The 16,961-nt window shown below is 40.5% G+C and overlaps 2 protein-coding genes across 2 annotated transcripts in view; one reads left to right on the top strand and one right to left on the bottom strand.

The window, feature by feature from the left end:
• The first annotated feature begins 2,390 nt into the window (after positions 1 to 2,390).
• LOC137049035 (zinc finger protein 585A-like) overlaps positions 2,391 to 16,961 on the top strand; it is a 41,813-nt gene continuing 27,242 nt past the window's right edge. The window contains exons 1-2 of the mRNA XM_067427431.1: positions 2,391 to 2,438; positions 2,951 to 3,212. Coding sequence (XP_067283532.1) covers positions 2,981 to 3,212 — 232 coding nt within the window. The 5' untranslated portion in view covers positions 2,391 to 2,438; positions 2,951 to 2,980. The remainder of the gene's footprint in view (positions 2,439 to 2,950; positions 3,213 to 16,961) is intronic.
• On the bottom strand, positions 11,781 to 14,200 carry LOC137049310 (piggyBac transposable element-derived protein 4-like). Its single transcript, XM_067427823.1, has 3 exons — positions 12,289 to 14,200; positions 12,023 to 12,093; positions 11,781 to 11,925 (listed from the first exon to the last, which is right to left on the bottom strand). Exon 1 carries the CDS (start codon positions 14,002 to 14,004, stop codon positions 12,886 to 12,888), a length of 1,119 nt encoding a protein of 372 aa, XP_067283924.1. The 5' UTR covers positions 14,005 to 14,200; the 3' UTR covers positions 11,781 to 11,925; positions 12,023 to 12,093; positions 12,289 to 12,885.

Below are 16,961 nucleotides of genomic sequence, written 5' to 3'. Positions count from 1 at the left end.
TAATTTGTTAACTCCATCAGACACACAAAAAAGCATGCTAATTTAATTGAATCTATCCAGAACAGTGTAAAGTCTTCAGTGATGTAATAATATTGGTAAGTCATATAATACATTCTCTGTTTTTCCCATACTATTATGAACAACCCAGTTTGCTAAATACCTTGAAGGGTTAGTTCACCCAAAAATGAAATTGATGTCATTAATGACTCACCCTAATGTCGTTCCACACCCGTAAGACCTCCGTTCATCTTCGGAACACATTTTAAGATATGTTATATTTAGTCCGACAGTGTATCTAAGTGTAGACACACTATACTGTCCATGTCCAGAAAGGGAATAAAAACATCATCAAAAAATATCTTCAAACAAATTAGAAAGTGTGTGCACTGCTTCAGCACTGTCGTGCGCACTTTATTAACAATTGTTAATATGCCAATCAGACACTGGATACATATTTTAGTCAACATACATGATAATCAAATATTTTTTTTAAAAAACAAATTAAGCATTGTTAAGAACAAAAAATGGATGTTTACTCAAATAGGTGAGCATTACACCGATTGTATGTATATTGACCCAATAATTGTTCTGAGGTAATATTCACTGAATTACGCGATGACACACTCTGAAACACATCTACAATGATAATAAGGAATATATTTTTACTTACAGAGTTATTAATGCACAGTAATATCACACAAAGAAACCAGATTTTAAGGAATATACAAAGCCAGGAGAACTCCGTATAACTCCACTACTGGATGCTGCTAAAATGAAACTTATTGTGCATGCACCAGACAAGTTTGGTAGTTATGCGTGAGACAGGGAATGTTGAATGTTGAAGTGTTTGTGTTTAATGTTTTTTTTGGGGGGTGTTAATAGTTCTTGCGACCGATATTTGCCTATACAGGGCTTGACATTAAGCATGTTCATGTGCTTGTCCTTCGGACAAATAAATCGTTCATTCACTTGTCCGAGTAAAAAATTTGCTTGTCTGGATTTTTTACAAATATTTTGTGTGTGTGTGTGTGTGTTGTAAATATAATTTATTTTGAAGCAATATTCTCACCAGTGTTCAATCAGCTTTGACATATTTAAATCTGCATATTTGTGATTTATTTTTTATTTTTATTAAATCATTTGAAATTTGTGATATTTTCACCCTTTATAAAGGGCATTTCCCACCTAATCTTATTAAATATAGTCTATGCTTCAGGTTTCATTTTATATTGTTAAATTTGAGCAATACATTAAATTAAAATAAGAGACTATAAGGGCCGTTCCAATCAAATTAAATACTTTACTCTGAAAAATTTCAACTGCATTAAATAATGTTTTGAGATTTTTAGTTTTGAATAGACAAATAAGAAATGTTGGAAAGTATGTTTAAACATCAAACTAAACCTCCAGTAGAGTGAGTCATTGAGTCATTCATTAAAATGATTCATTTTAAACGCTGTATCGTTCAGTAACACACTTGTTGCTGTGAGACGCGTTACGGTTCTGCTTTGAACGATTTTCGTGGCTGAAATAGAACAAAAATACTCAATATTGCATCGAAAAACGTAAGTGACTTTAAGTGCATGTTAATGAATTGTTTATGTCAATTGATGTCATATGAAATCAGTGTCATTTTCAGTCGTGATGGTGGTATTCAAGAACCAGCTTAAATGCTCAAGTGTTGTAATTTCTCCTGGAGAGGCTGCACGAGCGTCAACAGCGCGACCTTGTTATTTATCGTCAGTTTATTATATATTATTATATAATTATAATTAATATATATTATTATATAAATAATTAACATAATAATATAATAACACTTATGCATTTGGCAGACACTTTTATCCTAAGCGACTTACATTGCATTCAAGGTACACATTTTTACATTATTGTCAGTTCTTTCTTGCTTGCTTGCTTGCTTTCCCTATGAATCGAACCCATGACCTTGCTAGTGCCATGCTCTACTGGTTGAGCTACAGGAAAGCACTTTTTATTATTCACATTTATTATCCACTATATATCGCCACTTACACTAAATTAATGCACAATGATTCTTGCATTTTGGTGATTCACTAGCTATTTTTTTACTGTAATTGTACTCTGTATTTTTGACAGTGTATGTGTCATGAGGGTGAGAGTAAATGATGAAAGGATGTTCATCTGTTGGTGAACTATTAATGCTGATCTATGACAGATTGAAGAAACAGCAGAACTAATGGTCTTTTTAACTGTTAATGTGAACTGTAACTTACCATTGTATTATTAAACGTATTTCAATAATATATTCAACTCTGAATTTTGTCATCTTTTTAAAAATATATTTTCTACGTATTTCTATGCACTTATGTGATTTTAGACTCAGCAGTGAACGTGACTTTTAATTTGGTATTCAAGGCTGCGCCGCGCTCATGCATTTGTTGTGATTCGGCTGAAGTAAGGTTTGTGTTTTAAGCATTTAAAGTGTTTACAGCGACATAAACGAACGAATGAATAGTGTGTTATTAATGTAAGAATTGCAGTGCTTTTTCTAACTTCATGTGGATGAAAGAGCGTCGTATTTCGCTCTTTATAGTTAATCAGTTCAAACATGAATTCAGTCTATGGAGAGTGACGAGAGAACAGTGAATCAATTGATTCGTAGCAAATGATTAAGTTGTTCGAAGCGCTCCATTTTAATTTCTATCTCAATTTCTACAAATCATTAAATATCTAAACTGCCTAATATATTAAGGGTATGTATAATTTATATTATTTTACTAATTTGTTGTGTTAGTTTTGAGGGACTGAACTAGGGCTGATTGAGACACTCAGAGATTTAGTTTACAGTGCTTTTAGTCTAATCAGACTAAAAACACTGTAAGTCCATTAACTATCTCTGACTCTCTTACCAGTGACTGAACTAGAGATTTAGATAACAAGATTTATTTCTGTGATTATTTTCATCTTAAAGGTGGCGTTTATTAAATTGGAATTTGAAGACATGAAGTTTGAAGAAACATTTGGAGTGAAACATGAAGAAACTGAGGAACAAACAAGGATGGTGTTTATTAAAGAGGAAAGTGAAGATGTGAAGTTCGAAGAAACATTGAGAGTGAAACATGAAGAAACTGAGGAACAAACAAAGATGGTGTTCATTAAAGAGGAGAGTGAAGATGTGAAGATTGAACATGTATTCAGTTTGAAACATGAAGTAACAAATGAGGAACAAACAGGTTGGTTTAATTCTCAAAGCTGAACTCAGTCATGTGATCCTTGTCTAGCTCTACAGAAATTGATATTTTTGAAGTGTCCTAACGCAGCACTTTAATTTAACATTAAGCGGTTCGCCTCATGTGGACAGATGTTGAGATCAGACAAAATTATGCTGGCTTCACCATGACCTAGACATTTTATTTGTCTGTTTAATCTTTTTTTTCTTATGGTCTATCTATGCTGCTCGAATGATGGTATCTTCAGTTTCACAGAACAACATTTTTTTAGAGGTATTTGGATTCAGCCCACTTTATTTTCATAAATGAATTCATTAAATGTCATGTTTGTGATTTTCATTTGTCATGTAAATTAGAACCGCTTATTACCATGAAGTCAAAAATATTTTAAATTTAATGACATTTAAGTACAGATTTATTTTATTCAAATAAAGTGGCATTATTTGTACATTTTACCTTACCTTTTATCAGCATTCGAAAATACAACAGCCTTTCTTTGTTTGATGCGGTTTTATTGTAACTCTAAAGGTGCGGTAGAATGAAAAATTGAAATAACCTTGCCATAGTTAAATAACAAGAGTTCAGTACATGGACATCACATACAGTGACACCCGTTTCACACTGCACGCAGATGCGGTGCAGTCCGTTCCAGGTGTGGTGCATCTGCAGCAGTGCACGGATCGTTTTCGTACCAAGTCTATTTTTTGCTTTGCTGCACTGCTGCATTAAAGTGATAGAACATTGTTCGCATTAAAATAAACACGTACTGATGCAAATCTAGTAATTTAACCACAGATGCATATAATTTAAAATATAGTCTTATTTCGAAGTCAACACATGGCATTTTTTCTCAAGTAAAGCAAGGAAAACGACACCTTACAGGCATTTAGGTTAAAAAAAATTGCCATAATGGATAGCACACGATCTTGGAGGTGGAAAGCAAAGTTCTTTATGACCTGCAGGATTTCTTTTAAAAGGGTTCAAAAACGAAAGAAAAGACTAGCGTCGGCTGTTTTTGAACAACCTATTGTAAGTTTTAATTTAAAATGTTTGTGATTTTAGGCTGTAACCTATGTCTAAATGTGTTGGCACTTGTGTGAGCTAAATCTAAAGTACTAGGCTATATAAATATGAAATTAATTAATTAAATAAAATGTTGTTTAAATGTAGTACTTTAAAGGGTCATGAAACGTACTCGGTTTATTTCGTAACCTCGGTTCCCTGAGAGAGGGAACGAGTATTTCGTATGGGAAAAACTGCTTTTCTCGAGAATATGAAGCAAAATGTTATTAATAAAGGTATCTATGTAAAGCGCAGTGCAGCTGCACTGCAATAGCCAGGCGCGAGGAGCACTCTGATTTAGTAACGCAGAAAAAGGGACTTAAATTGCATACAGGAGGCTATATAAGACCCTGATTCGCCATAGGTGTCAGGTTTTAAAATTGACAGAAGCAACACCTGAGAAGCACGAACACGGCGCGGTACGCAATACTCGTTCCCTCTCTCAGGGAACCGAGGTTACGAAAGTAACCGAGTACATTCCATTTTGAGAGGTTCCTCGTATTGCGTATGGGAACACAATGTAAAACGCCGTGTGTGCTGACTGACCCAAAATCCCTAACTGAATGAGGGAAAGTATTCAAAAAATCTCTTGAGAGACCGACACAGGCGGTCTTTGTAAGGGAAATGAAAGAACTGGAAGAGTCGGTTCGTTTGAACACCTGACCGGACATAGTCGGATCTATGGTAGAGTGTAATGGTGCTTAAGAACGATTGTGTATAAGCGGAATGCAATAGCAATCGTGTTGCCAGGGCTGCAGAAGGGCCCTTAGACGGAGAAAAGCACTGCTTGTAAAGCTGGGACCTCCAAATTGTAGAATCTGCTAAAAGTGGACGGAGAGGCCCAGCCTGCTGCCGCATAGATATCTTCCATGGAAGTGCCACATGACCAAGCCCAGGACGAGGCTATGCCTCTAGTGGAGTGGGCTTTAATGCCTGTAGGAGAGGTTAGGTTCTTAGACCTATATGCTAGTGAGATCGCATCCACTATCCAGTGTGAGAGTTCTTGTCTCATGACAGCACAATCTTAGTGCGGCCACTGAAGCAATGAAGAGCTGATCCGACTGCCTGAAATGGGGGCAGAGCGCTCTAGATACAATCTACGATCTCAATGCTCTGACTGGGCGGAATAGGTTCGCATCTTATTCTCTCTGAGACGCGGGTAAAGGAAGCAGTGTAATGACCTGGATTATGAAAAGGGTTGATAGCACTTTGGGTATAAAACCATGTCTCGGTTTGAGCACAACCTAGAAGTTGTTGGACCCGAACTCAAGACAGGAAGGCCTCACGGAGAGTGAGAGCCACCCACTCGCTTAACCGAGGCAAAAGCCAGTAGAAAAGCGGTTTTGAGTGATAAGTGCTTCAAGCTCGTGGTCTGAAGTGGTTAGGAGGGGGGACACTGCTTCTAAAACCACAGCGAGGTCCCAAATAGGGACTGAGGAAGGGCGAGGCGGGTTTAATCTCCTGGCCCCTTTAAGAAAACGTACAATAAAATCACTTTTCCCTAGTGAAACTTTTCTCACTTTTCCCTTTTCCCGCAATCTGAGCGTGGTTAGCTGCTATGGCGGTGTGGAGGGCCCACAGCTCGGGACTGGGATGCCACTGAATCAGTTCGGAGAACCATGAGCGGTTCTTCCAAAGTGGGTCTATTAAAAGCACTATGGATACTGTCTCCCTGATCTTTTTTGATGGTTTGCGGCAGCATCGCGATCGGAGGGAATATAGAGGGAGTCTTGGCCAAACATGGGCCAGGGCGTCCCTGCGTTTGCTGAAAAATATAGGGCAGCGAATGTTGTGTGAGCTGAATCGTTTGCGGGTGAAGAGACCGTTCCCCTGGGGGAATGAGTCCACTGGATAACATGTTTGGACCCTGATTCAGAATACCTGGCACGTGAGCCGCCCTTAGGGAGCTCAGTGTGCTCTGCCCATAAAAGGAGATGCTTAGCCATGCGGTGAAGAGAGTCTGATCTCGGCCGCCCTGGCAATTTTATGTACGTTACCAAGACGTGGTGGTTCTTTATGATGTAGGCCACTCGTTCATGAGTCTTGAGTCTATGACAGTGCCCAGAAAAGATACTGTACTGATAAGCCTGCCCCTCGAAGGTGAATCTCAAGAATGGACTGTAGTGGGGGGGCTATCTGAACGTGAAAGTATGCATTTTTCAGACCTATTGTGAAAAAACAATCCTCGGGGCGAATGTGCGTGAGGATTTGTTTCACCGTCAGCATCTTGAACAAGTATGTCATAAGTGCTTTGTTCAGATGTCTGAAAAATGGGCCTGAGACCACCATCCATTTTCTGGACGAGAAATTAGCGACAGTGTAAACCTGACTCGCTAGCGTCGGGTGCACCGTTTCCACCGCACTCTCCTTTAACAGTTTTAACACCTCAGCGAGAGGCACGTGACTGACACTGCTTCTCACTGAGGGCTCGACCACGGCTTGAATCGTGGGGGTCTGCGAACAAAACTAGCAAGTAACCTTGTTTTATATGTTCAACACCCAATTTGATATACCAGGAATGGCCTGCCAGGCCTGGCCTCATGAATAACTTAAATACAAGCAGCAGCACAAATAAATACTAATGAGCAAAGATAAGAATAAAATAAACAATGCTTTTCGGGTTTTTCAGGTGGGTCTAACATTAGTTATTAGGTAGAGAAATGGAATAAAGTAATCAAATGTAAAATAACGGCATATTTAACTGTTTAAATAAAAAATGAATCCTTATTAAACTTACAAAAGCTATTCAATCAAGAGCAGTGAGTGATGTCTTTATCTTTTGTTTGACATTAAACAGACAGCAGTAAAGGCTACTGCCCCTTTAAGACCTAAAGCAAGGATAGTCGTCGTATTTTCTGTATAAAGTTCACTTAAGGCATATACAGAATAGGCATTCAGACTATGTCTGCTTGGATACTCATCAAGATGGACATTCTGACATACTTTTTGTGTGAGTTTGTCCGTTTAAGCACAGGATTTGAAAGAGGCCTCAATTTTTGCGCGCGTTGGGACTATAGTGCACAGACAGATCTTCTCTCAGGGCGTGCGAGTTCTCATTCGCGTCTTCAGACAAATGGCAGCACTCGCATGCATTGAACAAAGTTTACAAAGAGAGACCGTTTTGCCCACGTTTTTCTTTTATTAGCGCTGTTGAAGTGTATCACACGGAGGAGCCAGCACGTGTATCCATCGCATTATTGAGAGCTATTGAGCGCCGTGACCACGCACACTGCCGCGAGATAAACGCGTGTCGCAACTCTGTTATTCAACAGCTCTGGTTTTAACTGTTATGCCTCACTAAATGTGGCAAAATGCAACAACATTTGTTTAAGACACGCACCGAGTGTGTGCGAGTGAGTGAGTAAGAGAGGCGCAAAGGCGGAGGGAGAGCTAGGAAAATCCGCTGAAGAAATATGCGTGCGTCGTAAAAATGAATGAATTATGAAGCAATATGTGGCGGCCGGTGTTGATTCTGTGGCGGGCCGCCACAAATTAGTCTATGTGTGGGAAACACTGGGAGACTGCAACGTACCATCCGGACTGCAGAGAGGATTATTGGTGCCAAACTGCCAACCCTCCAGGACCTGTACTCTTCCAGAGTGAGGAAAAGAGCGGGTAAAATCATCACAGACTCCACTCACCCCGGACACCTCTTGTTTGAACTGTTACCGTCAGGACGGCGACTCCGATCACTGGCCACTAGAACATGTAGGCATAGGAACAGTTTCTTCCCACAGGCCATTTCCCTCTTGAACATTTAACCTAATTTTGCAGTGGGCGCGCGCCTCATATTTATAGTGCTCGTGGCGCGAGTGCGTTTTGTGAAAAGTGCTTGGGTGCAGGAGTGCAGACTGTAAACTGGGCACATTTCCTACATAGAAAAGGCTCTTCTGTGTCTTTGTAAATAATATGCAGTGGCGCACACTGTGTAGTGGGCGCAACCTACATAGAATACCCATGACGCAAGCCAGTGAGCGTGTCCACAGGGGTAAACGCACACAGCAGTATTCTCTGTCCGCGGCGCTTCTTCAGCATGACAGAACAATAGAAGAGGAAGAATGAGGAAAAACTCTGTCTGTCCGTGGCGCTTCTTCATCACGGTGGCGGCATGGTGACGAGAGCTTCGGCTCGAGTTGGTTTATTTACTCTAGTATTCTCTTTCCGCTGTGCTTGTTCAGCGCGACTGAACGAGAGACGAGGAAGAGTGAGGAAAAAACTGCGGCAGCAGAGTGAGGAGAGCTTTGGCTTGAGTTTGCTCATGTTCTAACATTGTCTCTCCGCGGCGCTTCTACAGCGCGACGGAACAAGAGAAGAGGGAGAGCTCTGTCTTTCTGCGGGGCTTATTTGGCACGGTGGAACGAGAGAATCCTCGCATAGAACAAGCCTGTAAGCTCTTGGAAGTGGCGTTGCAGCGGCAACACACACAACAACAACAACATAGACACACAGAATAAAGGATATTTAACGCCTGATGGCGTAGCTGGAACGCAGGTGGCTGAAGGTGGAGACCCGGTGGGAATCCGGCGTCCTCAGGTCTGCAGGGATTTTCCGCTGGTTGCTTTTCGACGGCGGTTTGCTTGATTCCGGAGGACAGCGATGGTGTCGCTGAAGGAGATAAAATCTGACACCTATGGCGAATCAGGGTCTTATATAGCCTCCTGTATGCAAATTTAAGCCCCTTTTTCGGCGGTCTTTCTGGAGCGCCCCCATTGGTTCGTTCCTCTCAGCCGCCTCACCATAGGTTCCTGCAGTTGCCACGGCCTGGCCAATCAGAGCGCTCCTCGCGCCTGGCTATTGCTGTGCAGCTGCACTGCGCTTTACATAGATACCTTTATTAATAAAGTTTTGCTTCATATTCTCGAGAAAAGGGAGTTTTTCCCATACGCAATACGAGGAACCTCTCGATAGGGAAACCCCCCCCCCCCCCCCGCTACAGCTGTGTTTTTTCACACCTTCGATTTGAAAAGGCTTCTTAAAAGGGGAGTGCATAAAGAGAGGAGTGTCATTAGGTGCATTAAGATTAGCGATTAAATGAGGGATGAGTACAGCGAATAAGAGAGCTATGAGTGGCGTGCAGCAGAGATCGCAAATCATTCAGCTCTTCAAACCAACATAATTCAGTGAGAAATGAAAATAAATGTTATTCTGCATGACGAAATCACGTCATATGCATCTATTCCATGTGCCTGCGTTCGTGTCAACCATGTAAGCATGGCATTTCTATGAGGCTGACTTGATTCATGTTCCTCTGCAAGCGCGCACGCATGTTTCCAATCTACAGTGGTAGACCTCCTGAAACTACTAGTGTCGCAGAGCAAGATACGGTTTTGCATATGGGATATTTGTTGATATATATTATGTAGGGGCAGACTGATCTCATGAAATCGCATATGTATGACACGCCAATTGGTATGCCATTTTGGCGTGCTATAAAGACGCATAATCGGTTTTTAGCGTGTTTAACGCCGTTTCTTTCTACCCCCCTACACTGCCCCTACCCCTAAACCTACCCATCACACACACACACAGCCCCTAAACCTACCCATCACAAGAAACATTCTGCATTTTTACATTTTCAAAAAAACATAATTTTGTATGTTTATAAATCCATTTACCTTGTGGACACATATTCAGACACATTTTGAACGCGTAACTCAAACTCTTCCCTGACCCTACCCATTTGTGAATTATAAAAAACAGGATAACAGGCAGATACAACTGCAGGCACAATTTATTCAGAAAGTACAAATACTCCAAGTATTCCCAGGCTAAACGATTGATTTGTGTGAAGAAAATCCCCAAAAGCGATCAGAATGTCGAGTCTATCCGCCAAAGATAAATAATAAATTTCAAATATTCCCGCTGGAAGAAACGTCAGGTCAGCTTTGACAGCATTGGCTGTCGTGTGTCTTGTGACCAATTACGTCATTACGTCAGCTTTGATTGTAAAATGGCATTGGCTCTCGTGTGTCATGACCGATCACGTCATTCTCATTATTGTCGTCTCGTGTATCATTTGAATCAGAAATATTAACGAGTGCGTGTGTGTTCTGTTCACAAAGGGGCGCGATCATCATTTCAACGACTAAAACATTCACTTGCCTTTAGAAAGTGGTGTGTATGTTTACGCAAAGTCATGTTGGTAGGGGTGTAGCGGTACATGTATCCGCCCCGAACCATCACAGTTAGGATGTCACGGTTTGGGGCACGCATTCAGTCACAGGCTTCTGCATTTGTGATGGGGCGCATGTTAACTGAGAGAGAGAAAATTAGCGAATCCATGTTGTACGTGGGACATTCAGACAATTCTTTCCCTGAATTACCACTGGGTGTGAATTGCTCCCAAAAGCCATTGCCTCTTATAGGGCTGAAACTAATTCATATTTTGATAATTGATTAGTTGGCTGATTATTCTGATAAAAAAAAAAGAAATTTTAAGAATCTTAAAAATCATGATAAATAGATGAATAAGAAATAGAAATAAAATGTTGTGATTGTGAAGATAATTAAAAATAATAAAATGATGTATAGATAAAATAACAATAACCAAAGATAAGAATAAAGGTAAATAAAAACGCTTGTATTATAAAAAGAGTATAAAGATGATGCATAGATAAGATGAGGTGCGATCAGTCGGATTTGAATGCCTCTACTGTTGGGGCACATCTGATCTGTTCAGGAAGCTGGTTCCAACTGCGGCTGGCATAATAGTTAAAAGCAGATTAACCTTGATTTGAGTGAACTCTTGGTATTTCTAACTGTCTTGATCCTGATGATCTGGGTGATCTGTTGGGTTTGTATTACCTGCGCCCCTATTTTTGAGAATTTTTGGAAAACGACAGACCCAACTTCAAATGTTTGTAGCTCTTAAACCCTATGGTCTATATTAATAATTCTGGTCTTATTTTAAACTAGACACTTGAAACTCTGTTACCCAAGAGTCATAATAACTCAAAGTAGCATAGGAACAGAGTAAAACAAGGTAAACTATACATGAAAGTGACAAACGATTTCTTTGAATGAGATTCATTTAGGGCAAAATGGATGAGACTTTGACGTTAAGGGCCTCAAAATACCATAAAAATAAACCTGAATGTCTGATCAAGTTTTGATTCAAATTTGAGGATGATACTCCCAAAAATGAAGTTTCTGTAAGCTTTTATTCAAGTCTAGGCGTCCTTTCCAAAAGGCCATTTGGAGACTCCAAATGGAACCCTGGTAACCAAATGAAACTACAAGTAAACACTACATACTACATATATGTATATCAATTCAGAACTGCTCTGCCCATCAAACCACACAAGAAAAACATATTTCAGCACAACATTTTTAAATTTTTACTAAATTATCTTTATTTTGAACAATAATATAATAGTGAAAACAGTGAAGGAAAAAAAAAACGTTTCACTGTATGAATAGAAATTCCAAAATTGATCATTTTACAATGAACAAAAAAAAAATGTAAATGTTTTTTTAACATTTGAAATTATAAACAGGTTGTCATTCAAATTAATTACAATAAACTACTACTAATAATGAATATACAATTACTGAAAAACTAAAGCAACTTTACAGTATTTACAAAGTGTATGAAGACATGTTGATCAAGGCAGTCGGTAAGATTTGTTTTCTAAACAACTGGAAATCAAAGCCACTGAAAGACAGAAGAGAGAAAGTGTGTAAGAAAAAAATAAATCAACCAACCAAATTTTCAACAAAATCTATGCATGTGTATATGTGTGAGTACTTACCTAAGTACTAAGACCTGTCTGAAGCCAGCCTATCACATTTGCTCCAACTCTGCCGACTCAGAAGACACCCACTGCAAAAATAAGAAGGGAAGAGAGAGAAATGGTGTGTAAGCAGAACAAAGAACAAAGACTTCTGTTTTGAAATATCTTCTGTTTCAACTGTAGAATTAGGTTCATCGTAGTGAATTCACTTACTATATCAGAATGAAAAATATTTTGCAACACTATGTATGCATGTGTGAGAATGTGTGAGAGGACTGACTTACCTTGAACTGCCTGACGTCAGCATGTCACATTTGTCTAACTGCGCCGACTCAGAAAAGACATCCACTGGGAGGGAGAGAGAGAGAGAGAGAGAGAGAGAGAGAGAGCAAACAAGCAGAACAAAACCAAGCAGAACAAACACAAAGTCCAAATAGAATAAATTTAAACTGAGGGTTTCAAGTCTATAAAATATGTGTGCATATGATGGAACACAATAACAGGGAGAAACAGAATGAAAACTTATTGGTAAGTGTTACCAATGCCAGTGATGGCTGCTCTGCCTTCATCTCCCTTCTCGGAACTGCAAAATCCACCTAAACTTGGAAACATTTCTGGAACAGAATGCTTTGAACATGGAAATAAGAACATTAGAAACATGATTAATATTTCCCACCCTGCTTATGCCAGTCATTGTAGCAGTCCCGTTTAGGCACAAAGCACAGTGGCACGTCACACGTTGCACACATGACCGGTGTCTTCTTGTGGCAGAGCCTGCAATTTCGCCGTCCAGCAGTGCTGTCTTCTGTGATGTACTTTGGGTTGTGCACATCAGCCTTTGAAGCCTGAGGAGCAGCTGTTCTTGAGTCCAAGCCTGCAAGTTACAGAACAAGTGTTTCCCTGAATGCTTTCTGGGTCAGCGGTGTTTCGTTCCTTGCTCTGGCCAGATGCTGGTGCAAAATGAAGGCATTGACAACTGCAATATCCACAAAGTGGTAAAAGAAGGTTCGGTACCACTTCCGTGTATTGTGGAGCACATTGTAGTATCCAATGAGGGCGTCAGACAGGTCCACTCCACCCATGAACCTGTTGTAGTCCAGTACAGCACCAGGAATAGGCACATGTACTTGAGACCACTGCCCATCATTGTCCTTCACCCTCCTTTGCACTGTGTTGCCTTCATATGCTTTGTGGAATGTGGAGGACATCAGCACTTCCCGGGTATCTTTCCATTCCACAAACAGCAGCTCATCCTCTCTGAACCATCGCATGGACCCTCGTGGAGCATTCCGCGGTAGTCTGTTGGTGATTGACTTTGGGAATCCGATCCTGTTCGAACGAATGGTGCCACATGCCCAAATCTTCTTATGGAGAAGGTCTCTGAAAAGCTTGGGACTGGTGTAAAAGTTGTCAACGTACAGCTTGTAACCAGTGCCCAACATCTTTTCATTTAAAAGTGCCATGACAGACTCATAGCTCAGCCCATTCGGAGATGTCAGCGACTTACCCTCGTACACAAAGAACTCACAGGTGTAGCCACACAAGGAGTCTGCCAAGACAAACAGCTTGTAGCCCCATTTAGTTGGTTTGTTCTTCATGTACTGCTTGAGTCCAGACCTTGCCTTAGATGCCACCATCCTCTCATCTATGGAAATGTTCTGATTTGGATGAAAAAATGTTCTGCAAGCATCCCTAATGTCATCATAGAGAGGCTTGATCTTCCCCAAGCGGTCATAGGCTGCTGTTCCCTTCTTCTTTTCGTTTTCTTCATCATCCTGAGGATCGCTGAGATGAAGAGCGTTTGTGATGGTAGTGAACTTCCTACAGGACATGATCTCTGCAGGAAGGGGAACAGTGTAGACTCGGGACCTCCTCCAATAATCAGTCAAGGCAGAGACCTTCACGAGACCCATGTAAACAACAAGCGCCAGGTAAGACTTTAAATTTTCCAGAGATGTTATTCCATGGCTTGCCCTGCTGATTTCTGGCCCCATAAGCATTTGTGTGCTGAACGATGGTCTGCAGCACAGACATTGAAAAGAACAGATGAAACAACTGCAGAGTGGTGTACGATGCAGTTGTCACCAACTGTGGCCCAGGTGTACGTGCTGGCCTAAACACTGGCTGTGGAGGTCCAATATCTTCATCATCCACATTGTGCCATCTTTCCTGTGAGTTGCTAAGGGACACAGCAGGCACTGACTGGCTCCCCCTCCCCCTCCCCCTCCCTCTCCCTTTACCTTTACCTCTACCTTTACCTCTACCACTTGGTGCTGAAGTAGATGGAGATGGAGATGACGATGACTGCCGTCGTCTCTTCTGTCGCTCAGGACTGGACTCTGGATTCCATTCCTCATCGGTGTCTGTTGAAGGCCTTATTTACAGCACAGAAAAAAAAAACACACAAAAGAAAAATATGATTTCAGTCAGAGAGACATACAACTACAATTCCTTCAAATTATAATTATAAATGCATGTTTACCATAAATACCTTATGCTTATAATTCTGATAATTATAAACGCTTAGTAAGAATTATACTTTTTTTCTCCACAGATCTTCACCTGACTTCTTGTAATACTTCCCTTACATCATTGTTATATTAATTCACACACACACACGTGTGTGTGTGTGTGTGTGTGTGTGTGTGTGTGTATATATATATATATATATATATATATATATATATATATATATATATATATATATATATATATACATACACACACACACGTTCGTACATACACACGTCTATATATCTATCTAACGTTATATCTATATATAACGTTACACATACATACACACATTACATGTACATACACACACACACACACACATATATATATATATATATATATATATATATATATATATATATACATACATACACACACACATGCATATATACACACATGCACTACATATATTTATGATGTCTTTATTTATAATATAACCCTATCACCTACTCATGTAGCCTCGTGTAAGTTACTGCTTGTCATCTACACTGTCATTTTATACTAGCATGACAATGAGCTCAAATGAAATAAAAACTGCAAATGCATGATAAATATATATACAAATTCAAGACAACGTGTTGAAACTTACCGATCTAAAACGGGATCAAGTCCTTGATCAAACATTTCCTCCTGCATCGAATCGACGCTCGATGCCGTGCTATTCCTGTCAGAGAAGCATCTCCCCGCGTCTGTCTGCTCCTCTTCATCACTGCTCCTCATTACCTCCTCCAAAACGCTCTCAACACCACAAAACCTCTTCTGTAGTTGACGATCCATAGTGCAGATATTCAGGAAAAAGGCTTTGGAGAAAATCCGGTCGTTGATAACAACTCTGTGGAGCGATCCGTGTAATCGGTGCGTTCTGTGTAAACTTACAAAAGCGCGCGAATGAATGACACGATTGCACACATCACATGTATTTTGACATGTCTGTTTACAAACTGTCAATCACTGTAATCATGTTTTGATTGGTCAACACCCCCATCCATCAAAACATTGTTGCATATGCATTGGCTGTCTTTATCCAGTCAAAAACCCAGGTACGGTGATTGACAGGTTGCTCAGCCTGTAACGCGCTACCTGGATGTTTTGGTCGATCACAAAGTCTGTTGCTGCGTTCCAGTTCATTTTTATTATGCCCTTCACTCGCAAACTTCCCTCCGTCTCGTTCACTCGGATGTGCGTCATGCCTACGTTGCATGAGTGCCCACTACTGGCGGAAACTTTGCAAATGGACTGAACTGGAACGCCCTAAGCCCTTGATCACTTGGAATCCATTATGGAGTTGATATATTATTTATTTTTTACCTTTACGAAATTGTTTAATGCAGCATTCTATATGTATATGGATGTGTTTGGGTTGTTTTAAATGTTTTTAAAAATAGTTATAGTTGTTTGTGGTGGGGTAAATTAAACGTTATATGTGGTGACGTCACAATCGCGTTGCATTGTGGTATATGAAGCTGTCTGAAGTGTACATATGAAGTAGACTCGCTCACTCGGTCAAAATCGAGGGAGCAAGGGTCTGTCCATACAAACTTCCCTTGTCCACTTCACGAAGTGGAACGCACTTCAAAATGGCGGCAGGGATTCCCCCAAGGGGAAGTGCTTAGGGAAGTTTGCAAGTGCGTGTCTTAAAGTGGAGTGGAACGCAGCCTGGGATTGAAGGAGAGAGACGAGGGATGGCCTATTGTATCAGGAAGAGTCTAAACGGATATGGCTTTTGAACGTTGAAATATGGGTTAGATTCAACATTTCATAAAACATTGACACGATCGATTACTCTAACTCATAAGGCTCATGCAAACAAAGGAGAATTTTAGGATTTTTTGTTGTTTTGGATTTAAAAGTGGGATGCATTTTGAAGAGTGGACACTTACAAAGACATGTATGTTGTTGTTTCTTGGATTCGTCGGATCTGATCTAAACGACAAGAGATGGAAGATGAGTACCGCGTTTATTATGTTAATGTTTAAATTGAAAGTGCTTCAGCATTTCATTTAACCCTTTCCTCTCTGTTGTGTTTATTGCAAAAACGAGTTCAGAACATGAATTTTGAGTGTTTTAGCTTTCAAATGATGCATAGTTTGTGATAGTTGATTGAACAGTTTGTATAAAACAAAAGTAATTATAAGTAGAGACACGCCCACTTGCGTCAGACGCCCCGCCCACGATCCGGTGCGGGTTAAGAAGTTAATAATAAAGACAGAGCTCTCCTCACTCTCCCTCTTCTCACGTTCCGCCGTGCCGAAGCAGCGCCACGGAAAGACAGAGCTCTCCTCACTCTCCCTCTTCTCTCATTCTGCCGTGCTGAAGAAGCGCCACGGAGAGAGATTGATAGAGTACATGAACAAACTCAAGCCGAAGCTCTCTTCACTCTGCCGCCACCACGGCGCTTCTTTCCGCCGCTGCCACCGCAGAGCTTTCCTAACTCTTCCTCTTC

This window comes from Pseudorasbora parva, chromosome 20 (assembly GCF_024679245.1).
Source record: "Pseudorasbora parva isolate DD20220531a chromosome 20, ASM2467924v1, whole genome shotgun sequence".
Taxonomy (NCBI): domain Eukaryota; kingdom Metazoa; phylum Chordata; class Actinopteri; order Cypriniformes; family Gobionidae; genus Pseudorasbora; species Pseudorasbora parva.
This window is presented reverse-complemented; position numbering and strand designations above follow the sequence as displayed.

Bases quoted from the DNA above. Each gene is read 5' to 3' on its own strand.
- LOC137049310 (XM_067427823.1), bottom strand. From the start codon at position 14,004: ATGCTTATGGGGCCAGAAATCAGCAGGGCAAGCCATGGAATAACATCT.